General features: G+C 28.2%; 1 protein-coding gene across 2 annotated transcripts; it reads left to right on the top strand.

Annotated features, from left to right (window-relative positions):
• The first annotated feature begins 12,060 nt into the window (after nt 1-12,060).
• LOC107026985 (reticulon-like protein B22) lies at nt 12,061-14,763 on the top strand. 2 transcript variants are annotated; one of them, XR_003579739.1, is made up of 3 exons: nt 12,061-12,244; nt 13,177-14,058; nt 14,485-14,763. XR_003579739.1 is itself a non-coding variant. In XM_015228136.1 (2 exons), the coding sequence occupies exon 2, from the start codon at nt 13,451-13,453 to the stop codon at nt 13,982-13,984; it is 534 nt and encodes a 177-aa protein (XP_015083622.1). In that variant the 5' UTR covers nt 12,061-12,244; nt 13,177-13,450; the 3' UTR covers nt 13,985-14,305. The 2 variants fall into 2 exon arrangements, 1 of the variants encoding a protein (XP_015083622.1); XM_015228136.1 differs by lacking the exon at nt 14,485-14,763 and having other exon boundaries at nt 13,177-14,305.
• Nucleotides 14,764-19,942: the final 5,179 nt, after the last annotated feature.

Here is a 19,942-nt window from a genome sequence, read left to right as displayed (position 1 = left end):
CATAAATTGATTTGACTTAATTTATTGATTCGTTTTAATTTTTCAATATCTTTTAAATACCCTTTAACATCAGTTGACTAAATCGTTATCATATGCTTCAGCATAATTGTGGTAATTTAAAGCAAATTAGTTTGACTTGTTGAAAAATATGCAGATTGAGTTGTGATCATGGCTTAATTTTCAATTATTTTTTAAAATATAAAATTCGAACATAATCAGAATAAAATAAGATTTATATATTAGGAAAAACACATATTCTTTTTCTTAGTTGGATTTGGATTTAACTTATAAAATTGACAACATATATACATATCCAATTTTTACCTAATGTTTAAGTTCAGCATAACGTGAGAAAAAGCATTTTCTAATTACACAATTAACGTTAAAATTACATTTGAAGTTAATTTTGTATTTATCTATAAATTTACCATATATGAAAGAAATAAGAACAAAAATTTCTAACCAATCGAATAAATGATAACAATATATTCAGCATAATTCAAAAAGTAAGTTTTAAAAAGAAAAATAGGTCTTATCCCTACTTTATAAAAATAGAAAATAAATTTCCGATACGTACCAACACGGACTTATATTTTAGAGCATGATATTATTGAAATAATCCCAAGACGTTGTAGAGAGTTATTTAATAAAAAAACTCTGTTATGTATGTTTTTTTTGTATTTTTATTTCATTTTAGTTTTTGGAAATTCACTTTGTCTATCAAAAATTGAAAACAGAAAATGTCATTTCCCGATACTTGGTTTAGTTTACTTATCATTTGGTTCATAGTGAAATAGTGAAAGAAAAAAAATTGAAAAGTAAAATAAGAGGACTTTTCGCAAATAACCGCTATGATAAACTTAATTATGCTTCATAGTTTATAGTTTGAATATTTATGTGTTGTAGTTGCAGTTTAACTGTCTTGTTTGTATATTTCGTCGGTACGTTTGTAAATTTGAGTTATTTTTATATAAATCGGATATAACGAATTTATTCAAACGTAAACATTTGAACTTTAAACAGTTATACAAATTATATTATACAAAAGGTATACAAATTTCGAGAATTATACAAATGTGCTAATTATACAAACTCAAAACCCAGCCAACGTAATTATCACCGAATGTTGATTGCGAGTGATAATTAACTAAAACTATGGCTATGATGACTTTATATGGTTACCTAACCACGTAATTTCCCAAATAAAATTGAAACAATATATACAGACAGGCCCGTTGGACTTGGGCCGACTCTCATTGATTCAGTCGAGCCCAAGATTCTTTTATGAGCCCAAATCTTTTTGTATACAGAAGGTTCATTTTTTACTTAAAAGTTGTATCATTAATACAATATCTGATTTCAACTATATATTGCATATCTGACCAATTATACGTATGTATATTTTTTTAAAGCAAAAATCTAAATATATGTGTGACCAATTGTATTTGTAGTCGTATTAATAAAATATCTGATTATAACTATATATATTACATATGTGACCAACTATAAGTGTATATATTTTTTTAAAGCAAAAAACTAAATGTGATCAACTGTATGTGTAGCCTAGGATTTTCAGACATATAAAGAAGTGTTTAATAATCCATTATTTATAATAGTGCGAAATCTAGTTTGATTAGTAACTAAAAACCTATCTTTATAATCTTTATAAATTATATGGATAAAAATTCAATATAGACATGAATTAACAAATATTAAATTTTGACAAATTTTTATTTTTTTTACAACTCTGAAATATTCTTCAATATCAAGTAACGAGATCTTCATATTTTTTGTCAATAAATTATAAGTAAGTTTAGATATCTAATTAGGGGTGTACATTATCGGGTTGGTTCGGATTTTTCAAATATCAAATCAAATCATTTGTGAAATTTTTTTAAATTTATAAACTAAACCAAACTAATAAAATTCGATTTTTCAACCTCGGGTTGGTTCGGGTTTTTCAAATACCAAACCAAATCAAATTATTATGCCAAATTTTAAATTTATAAGTCAAATCAAACTAATAAACCTCGAATTTTTTCTGATTTTTTGATTTTTCGGTAAAGTTTGCATACAAACATATAATTAACTTGTGCTCCAAATATTTCTTTAGTCCAACCAAAATACAATTATCTAAGGTATTTCTTAAAAAATAACACAAAATATGAGATCGAGTACTGATGACACAAAAATATTCAATAAAAAATAATAATGAAATCATCATATAAAATAAATATTGTAAAGTCATGATGAAAATGTACTAAATCATGCTACAATAAGTTTAATAAATATTAGTTATATTACTAAATATTTAAGGACAATTAAAATTACATTATATATTTTAATAGTCTAAACAAATGTAAAACTAAAGAATAAATATTCAATATTATGGTCATATTTAGTGTCGAAATGATTTCTTTTTGCAGTAGTATTAATTTGATTTTGATTTAAGTTTTATTATAATTATCAACATCTATGAACTGTAATCTCTATTAAATCATCCTGAATTCTAAGTTTTAAACTTGAAATAATATATTAAAAGATAAAAACTATGAAGTATATAAGAAATATTTTAAATTATATCAAAGTAAATAATTTTTTATGTATAAAATAAAAATTTTAAAATTACATATATAATGTCGGATTGATTTGGTCTCGGATTGATTTTTTCTTTAGTTAAAACCAATTCAATCCAAATATAGTCGGGTTTTTTATTCCAATACCAAACCAAGTCAAACTAAATCACTAATTAATTTTTTTTCGATTTGACTCAATTTGCGATTTGATTTAGTTTTGAGTTCGATTTTGTATACCATATGCCTAATTGACTAGTAGATTTTTGCTTAGTTTATCTAATAGGCCCAACAAGTCCGTTTATGGGCCCATACCGCATCAGCAACTGCTTGGACTGTTACTGAATAGCCATATTATTGCCGAAATAGCCATTTTTGGCCTTCCTACTTTAAAAACTAACCACCTCCCCCACCCTTAATTACAATGAGGAACTTTCGTAAATAGCCATTATAATAAATTTAATTATGCTCCGTAGCTATACAGTTTGCATATTTATGGACTGTAGCTACAGTTTAAGCTGCCTCGCTTGTAAAATTCACGGATACATTTGTATAAACTCGAAATAACAAATTTATACAATTACAAACATCAAAGTGTAAACCGTTATACAAAATTTTAATTATACAAAAGTTATACAAATTAAATTATACATAAATCTGAATTATACAAAACTAAAAAAACTAAGCCGCGTAATTATAGCTAAATGTAGGTCGCGATTTATAATAAAAGTAAATTATAGTTATGTTAACTAATTAACTAGTATATGTTTGGTGCCTTATACACGTAATTTTCCTAATTTCATGTCAATTTCTTCTACTTAATCTTGATCATTTGGAAATGATTTAGAATTTTTAACCAAATAGATGACATACTCTTTTACTAATTACTAATTGCCACCTCTTTTAAGTTATGAAAAAAGAGAGTAAAAGTGTGGACGTAAAGTCAACAAACGTGTAGAGGAATTATTTTTTCAAATAAAATGACAACTCTTATTGCTTTGATATGACAAAAGGAATTGACAAAAAACGAGTTATTTCAATTGTATGGCACTTGTTGAAATGATCATAAGTATCATCAACGACTGGCGTAATAGATATAATTATTTTTTTAATTAAATATATCAATTTTAAGTCTCAAATTAAAAATTCTTAGCAAAAAATTCTTTTCTCTAATGAATCCTACATCATATAAATCTAAATTAGTTAGACTTTAAACGAATATTGAATTACGAAACGAACTAACGAAAAAACATTATAGTTTGAAACTTAGCTCAAAAAAAGAAAAACGAGAAAAACAACTTTCTTAGTTGTAAGTGTTGTCCCCATGATAACAATATGGATAGTCACCAAAACCACCGTCCTAATAAGAGAGATCCATATCATGAGTTCGGAGCCTAAAAAGTATAAAATATTAATAAAAATTTTAAAACGGTATATAAAATTTTATATTAATCAAAACTATAAAATTACTGAAACAACATCGATTTTTTCCGCCGGAAAAGCGATTTTTTTTTTTTTTTAATAAAAGCAGCGATTTTCATTTTTTTTTTAAAATAAAAAATTCATGAAAATCGACGGCACACATCATCATTTGAATTGTTTTTAATAAAATAAAAATCGTTGCCTAGGCAGCAATTTTCTTAAAAAAAAATGAAAATCGCTGCCTAGGCAGCAATTTTCTTAATTTTTTTTTTTAAAAAAAATCACATTTTTGCAAAATCGCTGCTACTGCAGCGATTTTGCTTTTTCTGGCGGAGGAAATCGCTGTTGTTCCGGCGATTTTGCCGTTTTGGTTAATATAAAAGTTCATATACCATTTTAAAATTTTTGTTAATATTTTATACCCTTTAGGCTCCGGACTCTCCATATCATCATTCATCATTTTTACATAATTTGATTGTTATTATTATTTATAAAATAATAAAGTAGGAGAAAAAAACAAACTAAGAAAAAGATTGAAGTGGTAGTTTTCCCACCTAATTTAAATCAATCAAATGTAATAATATTATTATAATATAAAAAAAAAACAAGAAATTGAATAACTTGTGATGCCAGAAAACTCATAAAACTATATACTATTTACTTCATTGATAGCACTGAAAACATTCACCTTAATTTGTTTTTATGTCAAGAGATGTTATTATATTGTTTGCTATGTCATGTCAAAGGGACCTAGCTCTTTTCCCTTCATACAATAACTTCTTATTAGGGGTAAATATTCGGCGTGTTTGATACGAAAGAAGATATTTTTATGACTTTTTTAAAATAAAAATAATTTTAAACATTATTTTTTAGTATTTAATAAATAAATAAAAGTATAGTATCAAGAGCATTTACATATATTATATGAAAATATTATGATACAAGAAAATATAATTTACCTAACGAACAAATTCTATCACTAGATAATAAAATTGCATTGCTAACCCTATTTAACGATGAATTATTGATTGATTATTTACCAATCTTATCATTGTCTTGCTTCTATTATTGAAATATATAATTAATTGTTATCAAGATTTCTTAAGTATAGGATTAGAGAAAAAAAAAAATTTCAAAAAACAATTATAGTCCCATAGAGAGTTAAGAGATTGAGAAAATTAGGTAAAAATGTACGTATGGGACAAGTAACTAATTGTGGGATCTTAATTGTTTCATTAATCACTTGCATTGCATACACCTATTTGTTAGCAATTCATCACTTTATTATTATTATTATTATTATTATTATTATTATTATTATTATTATTAACGTCCACGTGGTTTTCATCTTTAAATTTTATATTATCATTTTTAGTCGAGATAAATATAAAAATATTTTTTTTAAAATTCGAACAATATAAATCTATCAAAAAGCATCACTAAGGTCTAAGGAAAAATGATCATATACAAATATAATTATTGTACTAAAATGTGACACTTCCATGTCTATGTGAAAATTAACATTATTACTTATTAGCTAGTGCCATCCCACTGCACATCATGTCAAGGTCCCATAGCCAATACTTATTCATTACTATAGTACTATACATATAATATAGCTTGAGGACCAAAATCATATATAGGTGCAATGTTAGACTGTGATGTAAAGCTTTTTCGTATAGCTCGTTTGTTGTCTGATATCTATATTAAAATTTGATTAATTTGTTATTTTCAATAGCTCACAAATCATATACAATCAGTTCAATGTCTGGTACTTACATTAAAGTTTGATTAAATTACATTTTTGATAGCTCACAAATCATATGTAGCTCGTTCAATGTCTAGTATCCACGTTGAAGTTCGATTAATTTACTCTTTCGATAGCTCACAAATAATATATAGCTTGTTCAATGTTTGGTTTCCATGTTGAAGTTCGATTATTTGCTTTTTCGATAGCTCACAAATCATATATATCTCGTTCAATGTCTAGTATCGGCAATGAAGTTGGATTAATTTGCTTTTTCAATAGCTCACAAATTATATATAGCTCGTTGTCTGGTATCCACATTGAAGTTCGATTAATTTGAACTTGCACCGCATAAGATTTATTCTTTCCGAAAACACTCCATATCAATGATATTTTCACTTTCATAGCTTAAAATTGAGACGTCTAATTATAAGTAATTAATACAATGACTCAGAAAATAATTGATTGATTAGGTACATGTTCTTTTCAAATAAGGTTCTTCTTGCTTTCATTATTCCCTAAAGTATACTCAAACAACAAGGTTTTACATACCATGTGAAGCAAATCATCAACATAATTCATTAGCAGTACATTTTATGTTTATTAATATTAATTAATGTTTTTAGTAAACGCTCATATTCAGAACCCAATAAACATAAAATTATAATTTAAACTCATAAACAAAAATAATTTTACACTATTTTTATTTCTAGAGCATATTTGAGACGTATATAATTTAAAATATCCCTAGATAGATCTAAGGACATAAATTATGTATTGATTGGGTATTTCAACTCTTTTTCTCGATAAAATAACGTTTACTGGTAACTTTTCAATCTCATACTTAAAAAGTAACTATTGTTGCAAAGTTTCAAATTCTTAATAAGATGGTGGAATTTTACCATTTTGAGATAATGGCTACATTTTAAATTACTAAAAGTATTGAAAAGTGGCTATTTGTGTATCTTGTCTAATTTTCTTTGCAAGTTCTTAAAGCTTAAATGTTGGATTCATGATATTTTGGCAAATAAATTTTATCTCTTTTTTTTTTTCGTTTCCCCTAGAAAATCTCTAAAAATCATCAAGATTTGTTGGTTGGCCAACTACGTAATTGTTTCAATTTTATATCGACTGATGGTATGATAGGGTAAGACTTCATATAATTTACTTTTGTGGTTCGATTCTGTATAATGAAAGATTATTTTTAAACACCACTTTTGTTGGTGGAGGTCCATCATTTTTTGCCCCATATACAAGTACTTCTCAAAGTCACCTTTATTCACTAAAGCAACATCTACAAGGCCAATATTGAAAGTATACGTGAAATGGAAGAAGTGAAAACTTAATTACATGAATTATCAAACCCTATCTAAGAGATAATAATAACTAACACGTCTAAACTATTATCTTTTCGCGAATTTTACGATATTCAAATTATTATTTTTTTCTATTTATACGTGAATCATCACAATTTAAATATTAAAATACAGTCAAAACTTAATTATTAGACTATCAATTATTCTCTTTTTCAACCTGAATTATCGCTAGTTGCTCAACTAGGTATGAAAAGAAAACAATTGATAATTGAAATATGAGACTCGTAAAAAAGTAATAATTTAAATATATGACTGAAAATTTTATTGCAAGTTGTTATTGACCATCACATATATCTATTAAAAAAAAAAAAGGAGTGATGTGACAAATAATTTATACCAAAAAGTGTGTAGAATTGGAGAAGGAAGGTTCATATATAATTATGGATATTATATATAATTTGTGGTTGATTATTCTTCCCTTTTAGAAAAGTTTAGGCATGTAAAGAATCATGTCTGCATATAATTATGGACTTTGCACTATTTAAGATGAGTGATTTGATACATCTTCAGAAAGCTAAATGCGTGTTACATCAATTATAGTCGATATAACTTTTCGTGATCGTTAGAATCATGGTGAGATAAATTATACGTATAAGATACATAAATAAAATATTTTTATATGTTTAATGATTCTATTTACTTCCACAGTTAACATAAGTATTGATAATATCTTGATATGAATTATTGATTTCGTCGTCAAACTATTGACATCCTTAAATACTTAACTAATTGAACTTAAAACGCACTCCTGATCTTGCCACATGGGTGAAACACACCCCTAATTTTTTTTAAGTTAGGAGTGTTTTCATTTTTCAATACTTTTCTTGACTTTTTATTAAGAAATTTATACTCCTATAAGAGTTTGAAACCATTTGCTATGTTATGTGACAGATCGAGAGTGTATTTAAAATTAGTTAGTCAAATAAAAAAAAGTATTTTTAAAGCTATCAATAGTTTAGAAACGAAATTAATAATTTACATGAAATTCAAAATTATTTTCGATACTTTATTCTAAACAATTTGATAGTGACTATTTATATTGATTCTTTTACTTAAACTCCAAAACAAGGACTAATAGATTTAAACTTTTATAGATGTGTTTCTTTAGTCAAAGAAGAAGCACTAATTTTTTGGTAGAGTTGGCTTAGGCAAAACCGTCCAATATTCCCATCTAAATCATAGACTTATAAGTCTATTAATGTTACCATTAAAAGATGATTCATTTGTCATTTATTTATAAATACAATTATTCTCAATCACTAAATTATTTCTCACCCAAAGTATTTCAATGAAAAAAGTCCTTTTCAAAATAAGTTGATTTTAGAAGTTTAACATTTGTAAAAAGCTTAATCAAATAAATGAATAGTTACTCAACATAATTTTTTAAAATTTAATTTACCAAACACAAATTACTTCTGATCAAAAATACTTTTTTAAAAAAACTAAAACATAACGTAGATTTTTCGAAGATTGGCCAAACAAAACAAAAATAAATTCCTAATCTTGGACTTCCATCATTTTAGGTATATGAAAATGACTATTATATTAATTAGAACATACCTTTATCTTCAAAATACATGTGTTGGTTTTCATTTGTTTGTTTGAATTGACCCAACTCTAACCCTATCTTTCTCATTTCATGTCATAGATTTCTTGTCTTCGATCCTATCCCACTCCAACCCAAGAAAAAAAAAGAACAAATTAAATAAATAAATACTATTTTTTCTTTTATCTTGCCTACATAAAGTGATATTCATACTCATCAACTAAAGATGAGTAAAATCGATTGAACCTCATTTTTCTTTCATTGAAGTTTCTCTATAGTATTATATTAGGCGTATCCAAGAGGGGATCATCAGGTTCACGTGAAGCCATTCTCTCTCCTGAAATCATATATAGTAGTGGTATATTTCTTAAAAAGTATTTAAATATAGATGTGTGAACGTAGATTTGAAGTATCATATAATGTCGGGGTTAAAAATTTGATTTTTTTTTACAACAGGAGGTTAAATCGATCAAATTTATATCTTAAATTCACCTTTTCATAATAGTGCACCCATCACCTCAAAATTCTACATACGCCTAATAAAATTTATTTATTTATTCATTACTATATGTTTAAGTGCAATGTATGAGAGGATAAAACAAGGAGAATTTTCTTTGGTTTTCTCTCACCTAAGCCCTTAAATCATTCTTGATTAGAGTTTCAAATTCTAAGTTTTGAAAATAAAGTAATTTCTTATAAAAATCTTTTTTTATATTTTATTCGGTGCTTGATTATACAGATTTGCTCATTTGCATAAGATAGTTTCATATTTGGGTAAAACGCTTTTTAACAAAGATGATTCTGTATCAATAGATGTCAAACTTGAGATCATTAGTTAAAAATGAAAGAACACTTGTCACTCTATCTCAATCCATTATTGGTTATAGAGAGCATTTACTCGCAAAATATGATTTTTTTAAAATGAATATCTAAATGAATTAGACTCCAAATTAAACAAATACCAATAGAATATCATATGAGAACCCAAAAAAGACTCATTACAATTTACAACACATACTGACATACATACAAAAGTGACTAGATTTGTTTTGATCTTTAACCTTTTGTTCCAACTATATTAAAAAAAAATGTGATAAAATTTTGAAAAATATATTACTAGCAATGTGATTTGGCCTACTTGATAATGACAAGATGCATTGTAGTGGTTTTCAGTACACAGCACCATAAAAAGAGCAGCTCATTAATAGCCAAAGAATACAAAAAAAAAAAAGTGATAAAAATTAAAATAAATTAAACTCATTGAAGTAAGAAAGATTATATCAATGTGCTCTTTCATTGATTCCAATTTTTACAGCTTACACTAAAAACAACACCTACTCTCTGGACATGTATAGGGTGGTGGGGTGTCATATAGTCAAATATTTTGTTGTGATTTAATAAGTGAAATTTAAAAATGGTAGAAAAAAATTATTACTTCTGTATAGTATGATTTATCAATGGATTTAGAAAAAAAGTAAATTATATGTAAACGTTATCTTTATTTTGTATGATATGATTTACAAGTGGAATATAAATAAAATAGAATATAGGCGGACATCGTTTCTATTTTGTGAGAGGTAGAAATATTTTTGATAGACCATTTAATAAAAAAAAGTTTAAGAAATTAATATGTGCTAATTTGCTTGAATTTAGCTAAATGGATCAATTTGTCGTTCATTACTAAGTGGGGTTAAATATTTGAAAAATTACATTAATAGACAATATATATCATAATTTTTAAAATTCGTTACTATTTAAAAAGTTAGAAAAAGTCCCTCTCGAATACATTCATATCTCTTTCAATAAGGAAGGTTCAAAATTTGAAAAAGTAAATATATGAACTAATAGAAGAGGGTTCGATATCTACTAATCTATATATACATAAAAAATAATTTTAACCATGTATAGAGAAATATTTTCCACCGGATATGGTTCCGATGAACCCCTAACAAGATGTTGGTTTTACCTCTGATCCCTATCCTCTCTCAAATACAATATCCCTCCCATTAAATAATGTATCCGAACACAATAAAAAATTTATGATTTTTGTCTTCGAGAAAACTTATGGATGGGATGTAATTAGCCCAAGTGTATAAAATTTCTGTAATTTATACAATTATATATATGATCCTCTAATTTTATAAAGGAAAAAAAGATTATTTTACATAGGCCTAAGACAAATTTAAACCATTTCCCACATATATAATAAAGAAGAAGAAAATAAAGAAACTAAACTCCTTGTTTCCAGTAGACAGTAATGGTAGCATTATTTTGTACTCGAGATAATTTTAGAGAAGATGAAATTTTATAAATGTAAAGATAGAGTATATATGCAAATTAAATAGAAATCCAATAAAGTAGATATATAGGTGACAAAATTAAACCCAACCTATTTAAATGGTCCAATATGTTTAAAATTGGGTGGGCTAATAACTCACTCAATCAATTTTAATCCATAAAAAATTATTGAACAATTTTCACAGTAAACATAAAAATTATTTTTGTATGTCATATCTATAGTTTGTATGATTCCGTTCCATAACAAACATAAATATATATATTTTGATATACATATACAAAAAAAATAATTATATATGGTATACATATACAAAAGATCAATTGTATAATCTCTATTTGTATAAAGCGAGAAAGAGAGAGACAAAAGAAAACTGGGCAGGGGAAGATTGTAGTTTTATAATCTTAAGTGTATAGGACGAAATATATGCATTTGTATATACAATTTTCTCTCGTTTTATACAAACACAAACGTAATGTATACATTTTGTGTTTGTATAAGGTGAGAGAGGCGAATGAGACCTGAGAGAGTCGCGAGCGAGATTTGGGAGAGGGGAGAGATGTAACAAAAATATATGAATATATACAATTTTCTCTCGTTTTTTACAAACACATTTTATATATTTGTGTTTGTATAAAAGCGAGAAAGGCGAGAGAGAGAGCGAGAGCGACAAGTGAGATTCATCACGAGAGAGGCTTTATCAACAATTTGCTATGTGGTACAAATAAATCAAGCTATGTTTATAACATTTAATTTGAATTAATAGTTTGCTATTATATACAATTTTCTAAAATTATATAATCTGAATTAGCTCATGAAAAATCTTTTCGAATCATTTTTCTCCTTCAAATTTCATAGATTGTGTTTAGCACTAATAAAGAAAAAAATAATTTTATTAGATACTAAAATAGTTCAAAAGAACAAATGAAATAATTACGCTTAATTAAAGTTGTGTTGAGTTTTGATCCATAATGTAATACATTACCTAACTCATTTTGACGCAAAGAAAGTTGAACTGAATTATCACTCGTCGAAATTTGACCCAACCCAATAAAAAAAAAAAAAAAGCAAAGTAGATAATTAATATTCTTTTTTAAAAATAAAAGAAAATCACAAAAGTTTAACTTTTAGAATCCCCAAATCACCCCCAGCAATCCCTAACTCCTTCCTCACTGATCCCGTTTCTCTACGGTCGCCGCGATTCATATTTTCCGGCCAGTGAACTTCACAATTCTTCTCCGACCACCGCCGTATACGCCGCCATCTCCGTCTCCGTCTCCATTGGTATGTATATTTTTTGGTTCTATTGCTTATTTTGATCGGAAAATTGAGTGTTTTACATGTGCTGTTCTTGTTTAATTTATTGTTAATCCAATTTAGTGTTGTTTTTCATGTATATATGGAGTAGTGAATTCTCCTAAATTGTCAGTTAATAATTGGATAATCAAATTTCAGTAACAGGAATGCAAAAACCTAATAATATCTGTTTTTCTACAACAATATTTTCAGAAAGTAGTATAAGCTTTATTCCAATAAACTTTAATTTTTAAGTTCATTTTGTGAACAGCTATTTAGTATATGAAGTTAAGAAACATAGGTAACTATGGTTCAGAAATCTATGCTGCTCCGACTATCTAAAAACGTTGTTGCACTCAGTGGCGGAGTCCGGATTTTTAATAAGGGGGGTTCAAAATTCGTAGAAATGGACACACGGTATAGCCGAAAAGGGTTTGACATCTACTATATATACATAAAATATTATTTTAACATTTCTGTCGAAGGGGGTTCACTCGTGCTGGATTTTCCTAAAATGCACTAATTTTGAATAGTCTGATAGGCATGTTGATATTTTCAAAGAGTACAAGCAGCATAGCTTGAAATTTAATCACGACTCGCTGTTTAGGAGTTGCTCAAAATCTAATATTTGAACTAGGCACAAAGACATTTTACTTATTACTTGAATTTTGTTTTTTTCCCCTTAAAATCCTACGATTGTTACTTGTTAGATGCAACTTAAAGAAGAAAAATGCTGATAAAAGTGATCATAGAAAATAGTGAAGACTAGAAGTTCTTTGTGCATCATTTACCAATTGAAATGTATGTGATAAAGGTAGAAATGCCAGTGAAACTTTCCAAATCTATTGAAGCATATAGAGTTTTTAATATAATTGTAGTTACAGCCCACTGATTTAGAATTTTGGAAATATCTATTACAGCCTGTGGATTTTGAAGCACAAGAGAAGAAGGGCCCTGGATTGACCATTCCAACAAGTCGTCCACATAGCTTTCTGGGTTGCGAACTATAATTGAGACATAAGGAAGCGTCTGCACTAGGCAGACTCCATGTGGGGATGATCTTTTACTAGTCAAGTCGAGGAATGAATGCCTGTTAAGGACTTGATTAGCTGATCTGCCATTGTAGGGTTCCATCCTCAAGCTATTATCAGCTTGGGAAAGGACGAATTCGCTTCATTTTGAAGTAGGCGTGCTATGGAATTGAATGCTAGTGTGTCCACAAAAAGGACAATGAACTCTAGGAAGACAGATATCGGAGGTAAACCCTTCATACTCATCATTTGTGGCAGCCTCGTTTACTACCACTGTGCCTATCGGAATTCTAGTCTTGTCTCTCTCATCTCAGACGTCTTTATTGTACTCCTTTGTTCCCTTGCCATTCTCGGACTCCTCTTTCGCCAGATGAACATCTCGGTACCTGTGGATCCGCTTGAGTGGCAGATCTCTCAGGACGCTGCCAACATGTTTTTTGCCTGCCTCGCCAATACCGTCGGTGCTGCTGAGTCTGTTCTACGTGTTGCTGCTACTGGCCATGATAAGCGCTTGTTCCTTAAGGTTGTGGCTGCTCTGTATGTTCTATCATCTCTGGGAAGGATAGCTTCGGGTGTTACCATTGCGTATGCTGGTCTCTGCTTTCTTTGCCTTTATATGCTCGCTGAGAACTTGCAATTGATTAGCTCGAGGTATCCTAGGAGAAGAGACAGCACGGACACAGTTCAGGACGACTAAATTGATTTGATCTGGTTCAAAAGGGATGAAGGAGTCAATGCATTATTTTCAGCTCTTGCTTCTAGTTATGCCAGGTTCATCGCGTGTTATTTGCCTTATTAATGTGATTTCTCTTTCCATTCACGTCTGCAGCCTTGTGATTTCCTTACATGTCCCTGTAATATATTCCCAGTCCCATGATCATTGTTTCCCTATTTAACATGGATACATGATATAAGTTGTTAGCTCACTGTTAAAAAATGAAAAGAAAAGAATACACTTGTGATGTGAATTGAAAGATAAGTATTTTTTCTAAATTAAAGCAAGTGTACTTTATTATGACACATACAAGTTTGGGATTTACAATCTCTCTGGATATTTTGGATTTCAATGGCCAAAAAGGCAAAACCACAAGAATGAAACTAAAGAATATAAGGATGACTTTGCATATTAGATGCTTTTCAAAGAGGAAAGAAGAATCTTGATTTCCAATAACATTGGTCCATACTTTTGGGTTGTAGGAGAATCCTAGCCAACTGTTGAAAGGTGTCAAATTTTGCTAAAGTATGATACAGAGTCATTAGAGAATCATATTTGAAGATTGTTACTTGAACTAGGGGTGTCAAAATGAGCGCAAATATGGGTAACCTGCCCAATTTGTCCAGAATTTTATGGGCAGTGCTCAAGATAATTTGAGTTAGGTTCAATCTCAATCTCAATCTCAATCATTGCATTAATGTAATGTATGTTCTCATATTTAAGATATGAATTACTATCTATTTTATATCTTCTACTATTTATCTATCCATTTGTAACTTGTTTTTGTTATTTTTTGAATTGCAATTCAAATTGGTTATAAAAGTTAAATAATAATAATAATAATAATAATAATAATAATATATTAAAATTATTGTTATTAAGCAGGTAAAATTAGGCGAGTCATGACCCATCTCGATTTTAACTCATTTGAGTCTAACCCATCTGTGCCAAAAGTAAACCTGGGCAGATCATGACCCAACCCGATTTCTATTTCAACATATTTTATTATGGAAAAATTACCAAATCCACAACTTAAGTTTTCTCACTCACTCGTAATTTTTTTGCTTTCAGTATTAGATTTATTATCAAAATTGTTTTAATTTTTTGTTGTTCATTTTAAATATCTGATACATTTGAATTCTCGTCCATCGTTTAGTATTGGTCATACCCATACTAATCCCTATTCTCTAACCCTCATTAATGGTCTATGAACAAATACATGAAATCATTGTTGGCTGACTTGTGCATCCTTACACATGAGTTTGGGATACACAATATTTAACATATATATCTAGGCATCTGTCTATATCCATCTGTTGGCTTACTCTATAACATCTCTATTGCACGGTCTTTAGCACGTCATGCTTTTTGTTACGTACTATCAACTCCATAGGCAGCTTTAAAATCGTCAATTATGTCATTTGGAGTGTGAGTTCTCTTATGATTAACCAATTTCTAGGCAATGACACCACTAACAAAGGGTTAGAGATAGTCTTCAAAGCTATCCAGCATATTGGAAGCCGTGCTCATTGACCTGTGGCGGGGATAATAATTATTCTATATTGTTGGGATAAATAGCTCCTTTCCAAACCCGAACTTGGTTTATCTGATGCTTGGCTTCAGAACTTTGTTGAATATCCTTTCTTTCAATGGACATGTATGTACACCATTGAAATACCTCACTCTGAATACAACAGAGCTTTTCCTAAAAGATGCTTATATAGTCCAAACACAGTCTTCTGAGTAATATTTTAAGACATAGTTACAGAATTTGTTTAACACAATATATATCAAATTTAACAAACTTCAAATTTTATTATATGTATCAGATATATATTAATCACCACAGTGTAATGTATCATTGACAAAAAAGACTATAAGACAATTACATGTATAATGTATGTATCGATCACAAGCCAAACATCGCAACAACAACATGTTAAATGTATCCAGTGAAAATACAATACTCATCAATTAAAACAAGATAGTAATGTATCATGATTGATCTATCAATTATACCTATTGTTTTCTTTGTTTCAATTATTGTAGTATTCATTATTGCTACTATTCTTTTCATCATTTTTTTTTCCGCTTGACATCTTCACTGTTGTATTTTCTTTTCATATTCTTTTTTATATGCTTTACTCGAGTTGAGAGTCCCGCAGAAACTTTGCCCTCCCTAAACTTCTTCACATTTCTTTTTCATATTAGGGAGTGCAACTTGGTGGGCAGTGGCAAAGTTAAACATCTAGTGAGAATATAGATAAACCAAGAATATAAGATACAAATAAGAAGAGATGATTTTCAAAGGCTGGCAGTTAGCCTAATAGAGTTGATAAACTGACCCCTTTGTTTGATCATGAAAAGTATGACAAGATACAAATAGGGACCATATATGATAATGTCATTGCATTAAAGTATATGTGATGCATTATTTGTTAAAAAAAAGAAAGAAAAGAAGAGGTGCCTTCCAAAGTAAATTCAAATGATGATATATTCTCTTGGCACCATTGAAAAAGATGAAGAGCCTTCTCTATCTAGCCAAGTCAACATAGTGCCAATACACACACACACACAAATATTCACTCATTAATTTCCATGAAATTAATGGCCAACCTCTTCTGCATGATTCTCCCCTCTCCTCTTTGCCTTTGCCTCTCATCATGGTCCCCATGATAAATTAATGAATTCAACAACAAAAAACATAAATGTATATATATACACATAATTTATGAGTAGTCATAAATTATATTCAGTGTAATCCCACCGGTCTTACTTCCATCTTGTAAATATAGAGACATTGTGTTTAGTAGACTTAAATTAAAACGAGAGAAAAATTGAAAAAGAAGTCCTGATAGCCCCTCTAGCATTTGAATTTTTACTTGAAAGCTAAGCCACAAATCCTGTCTTACCACTCGGCTATGTCACCGTGTATTTAAGAGTGAATATTACTTAGTTTTTAATAGGACTTTATAATTTTCGATACATAACATTAGAATTCTAACTATACAATAATAAAGTATAAAATGAATTAAAAGAAGAAAAACAAAAATGGTAAATAAAGAAGGAGGCACCTAGTTGATTGACAAAAATATCTTGTCCATAAATAAAGACTTTTGAAACTGATAGAATATATCAAAAATCATCCCCCTTGTGTGTTACATTTCATAAATCTACTATCGATAATGACTAGTATAATAATTTAATTACTAGTCATAACAAATTCATAATAATTTATACATTAATTGCAAAGAAAAACAATTAAATTACTACGAATTTGTTATGATAGATAATTAAACTAATCATATTAGTAATTATCAATTTTTAGATTTATTGAATGTAGTATATAGTCTTTAATACACATGTGGGGTGATATTCCCTTGATATATCACTGGACAACTTTTACATATAGCAAATAAAAAATTCATATATGCTATAGCAAAGTTTGTATAATTGCGCTTCATAGCAAACATAGAAACTGTATAATTCGCTATACATATACAGTTGAAGCAAATTATATAAAACGAAGTGTATAAAACAAGAAAGAGAAAGACACTTGGGCAATGAACTGTATAAAACGAATTATATTATTATAAGTGTATAGAACGATTATATACAATTTGAATTTGTATAAAATGAGAAAGAGAGAAAGACAAAAGAGACTTTTTGACAAGGAATATACAATTGAATCGAATATTATAAAACGAGAAAGAGAGAAATTAGATACAATTTGAATTTGTATAAAATGAGAAAGAGAGAAAGACAAAAGAGACTTTTTGACAAGGAATATACAATTGAATCGAATTGTATAAAACGAGAAAGAGAGAAATTAGATACAATTTGAAAATTGTATAAAACGAGAAAGAGAGAAAAACAAAAGAAACTGGGCAGGGGGGTATTTTTATTGTATAATTATAAGTGTATAGGATGAAAATATATGTACTTGCATGCGTATATACAATTTTTTCACGCTTTATACAAACAGAAACACAATTTATACATTTCGCTTCTGTTTGTATAAGTGAGAAAGGTCGAGGGTGGCGAGCGAGATTTGGGAGAGTGGCGAGCGAGATCTGGAAGAGGGGAGAGAGTAGAACAAAAATATATGTATTTATACAATTTTCTCTACTTTATACAATTAGAAACAATTTTATACACTTGTGTTTGTATAAAAAGTGAGGAAGCGAGCGAGAGATTGGAGGAGAGTGGCGAGCGAGATATTTGGGAGAGAGTCGCCTGACAATTTTTTGCAAACGTTTGCTATGGAGCACAATTTTTCCTATATCATTTATAGACAGGATATTTAGTCAATTCAATGTATGCATTCTTTTTTAAATTTAGTTCATCGAGTAATATTAAAATATCTTTATATGAGTTTCAGTCATGAAATTAGTTATCAATACTTACGTTAGAGTAAACTTGCTAAATTACATCCCCTTAATTAGGAATACAATCATACGATACTTTTCTGAATCTGATATATGAACGCGAATTATTTTGTGCATTTTCTTTAAAATATTTTAAAAACAATACTTTGATTAGTATGAGTGCCAAAGTTCATATTGTATTGATCTGTATTTTTCTATTTTGACGATATGATATTAAGAAAAGGTTATTAACTTTAATGCACTAGAAACTCCTACATAATCATGGACGACAGACTTCTAGTTGAAATAAATAGTTTAATTATTTTAATGTAGTAGTAATTATTTATATTAGTTTTTATCATTATTATATGTTTTTAGACCAAAATATTTTCATTTTTTTTTTAAAAACAGATAATTATTTTGGCAAATATAATTGCATTTCTTTTTTCCAATATGTTGGTTCCCTGAAGTATCCTTAATTAAAAATTGACCCCACTTATCTGAAGAAAAAGCACATATTCCCCCTTCTAGTATTCCTAATTTTTAACTTTTACCATTTGGAATAACATTTTTTTTTTATAAAGCAAAGCATTTAAAAGTTATTTGATGTGATGTGTAGTGCACAATCTCTCTTTTTTTTGAAACATATGTTTTATTTTTATAATCGTAATGTTTTGCATATATATATTTATCAATTTGATGAAGTTTATTATCCCTTATCAATACATTTTGCCAAGCGAATTACGAATATTTTTTTTTGTGAAATTTGAATTTAAAATCACATTATTCACAACTCACTTTATTAATCGTTAGACCTTAAGTTGTATTTTTCTTTATTAGAATAAAAAAATGATACGTTAAAATTATAATCAACTTCACAGATCATTAGGTCATATTCTTTTTTCGAATATGGCTTTATACCAAGGAGCCTTCTTTATGTCTAGCATAATTAATAAGTTCTCTTCTTTTGCACATAATTTTTCAAATTTTTTTTCCTGATAAATCATGTCATAAAATCTGATGGAGATATGATATTTGATTCAATTCTTAGTGTTTTGTGTTTGATGATTTTGTCTTTTCAGAGTAGTCAGTCCCCATTTAATTTCCTTTTATTGAATTTCTGTTTTAAATATATCCCCTGGTAATAATATTAAATATAGAGTACTGATGTGTACCAAACAAAAAAGATTGGGAAAGTTATTGCAAAGTTTCTATTTCCTAATAAGGACATGGATTTTACTAGTTTTCCAAAAGGTCCTTTAAATATGATTTTTTCTTTAAAAAAAAAAAATCATTTTCTTATGTAAAGGTTCTTCTCTGCTTGAAGTAACTATATAAACATTGACATAATGGTAAATTTGATCCTATATTTATTTTAGTGTCCCACATCAATGTGGAATCTAGCAAAAATATGATTCGATTTTGAACAATCCTCATCTGAGTTGAGCAAAATATTCATTCTATTCACTTATAACTGTGCGATATAAATTCTTTAGAAATTGAAATCATAATCAGGCATAATTTCAAAGATATTATGGTAGAAAAATATATACTTATACCTAGTTAAGAAATT

Source organism: Solanum pennellii, chromosome 8 (genome assembly GCF_001406875.1).
Source record: "Solanum pennellii chromosome 8, SPENNV200".
Lineage (NCBI taxonomy): Eukaryota > Viridiplantae > Streptophyta > Magnoliopsida > Solanales > Solanaceae > Solanum > Solanum pennellii.
Note: the sequence above shows the minus strand (reverse complement) of the source record. Positions and strands in the feature narration are given on the sequence as shown.

What these genes read in the sequence shown, in the direction of transcription:
- LOC107026985 (XM_015228136.1), top strand. Translation starts at nt 13,451, where the DNA reads ATGGAATTGAATGCTAGTGTGTCCACAAAAAGGACAATGAACTCTAGG.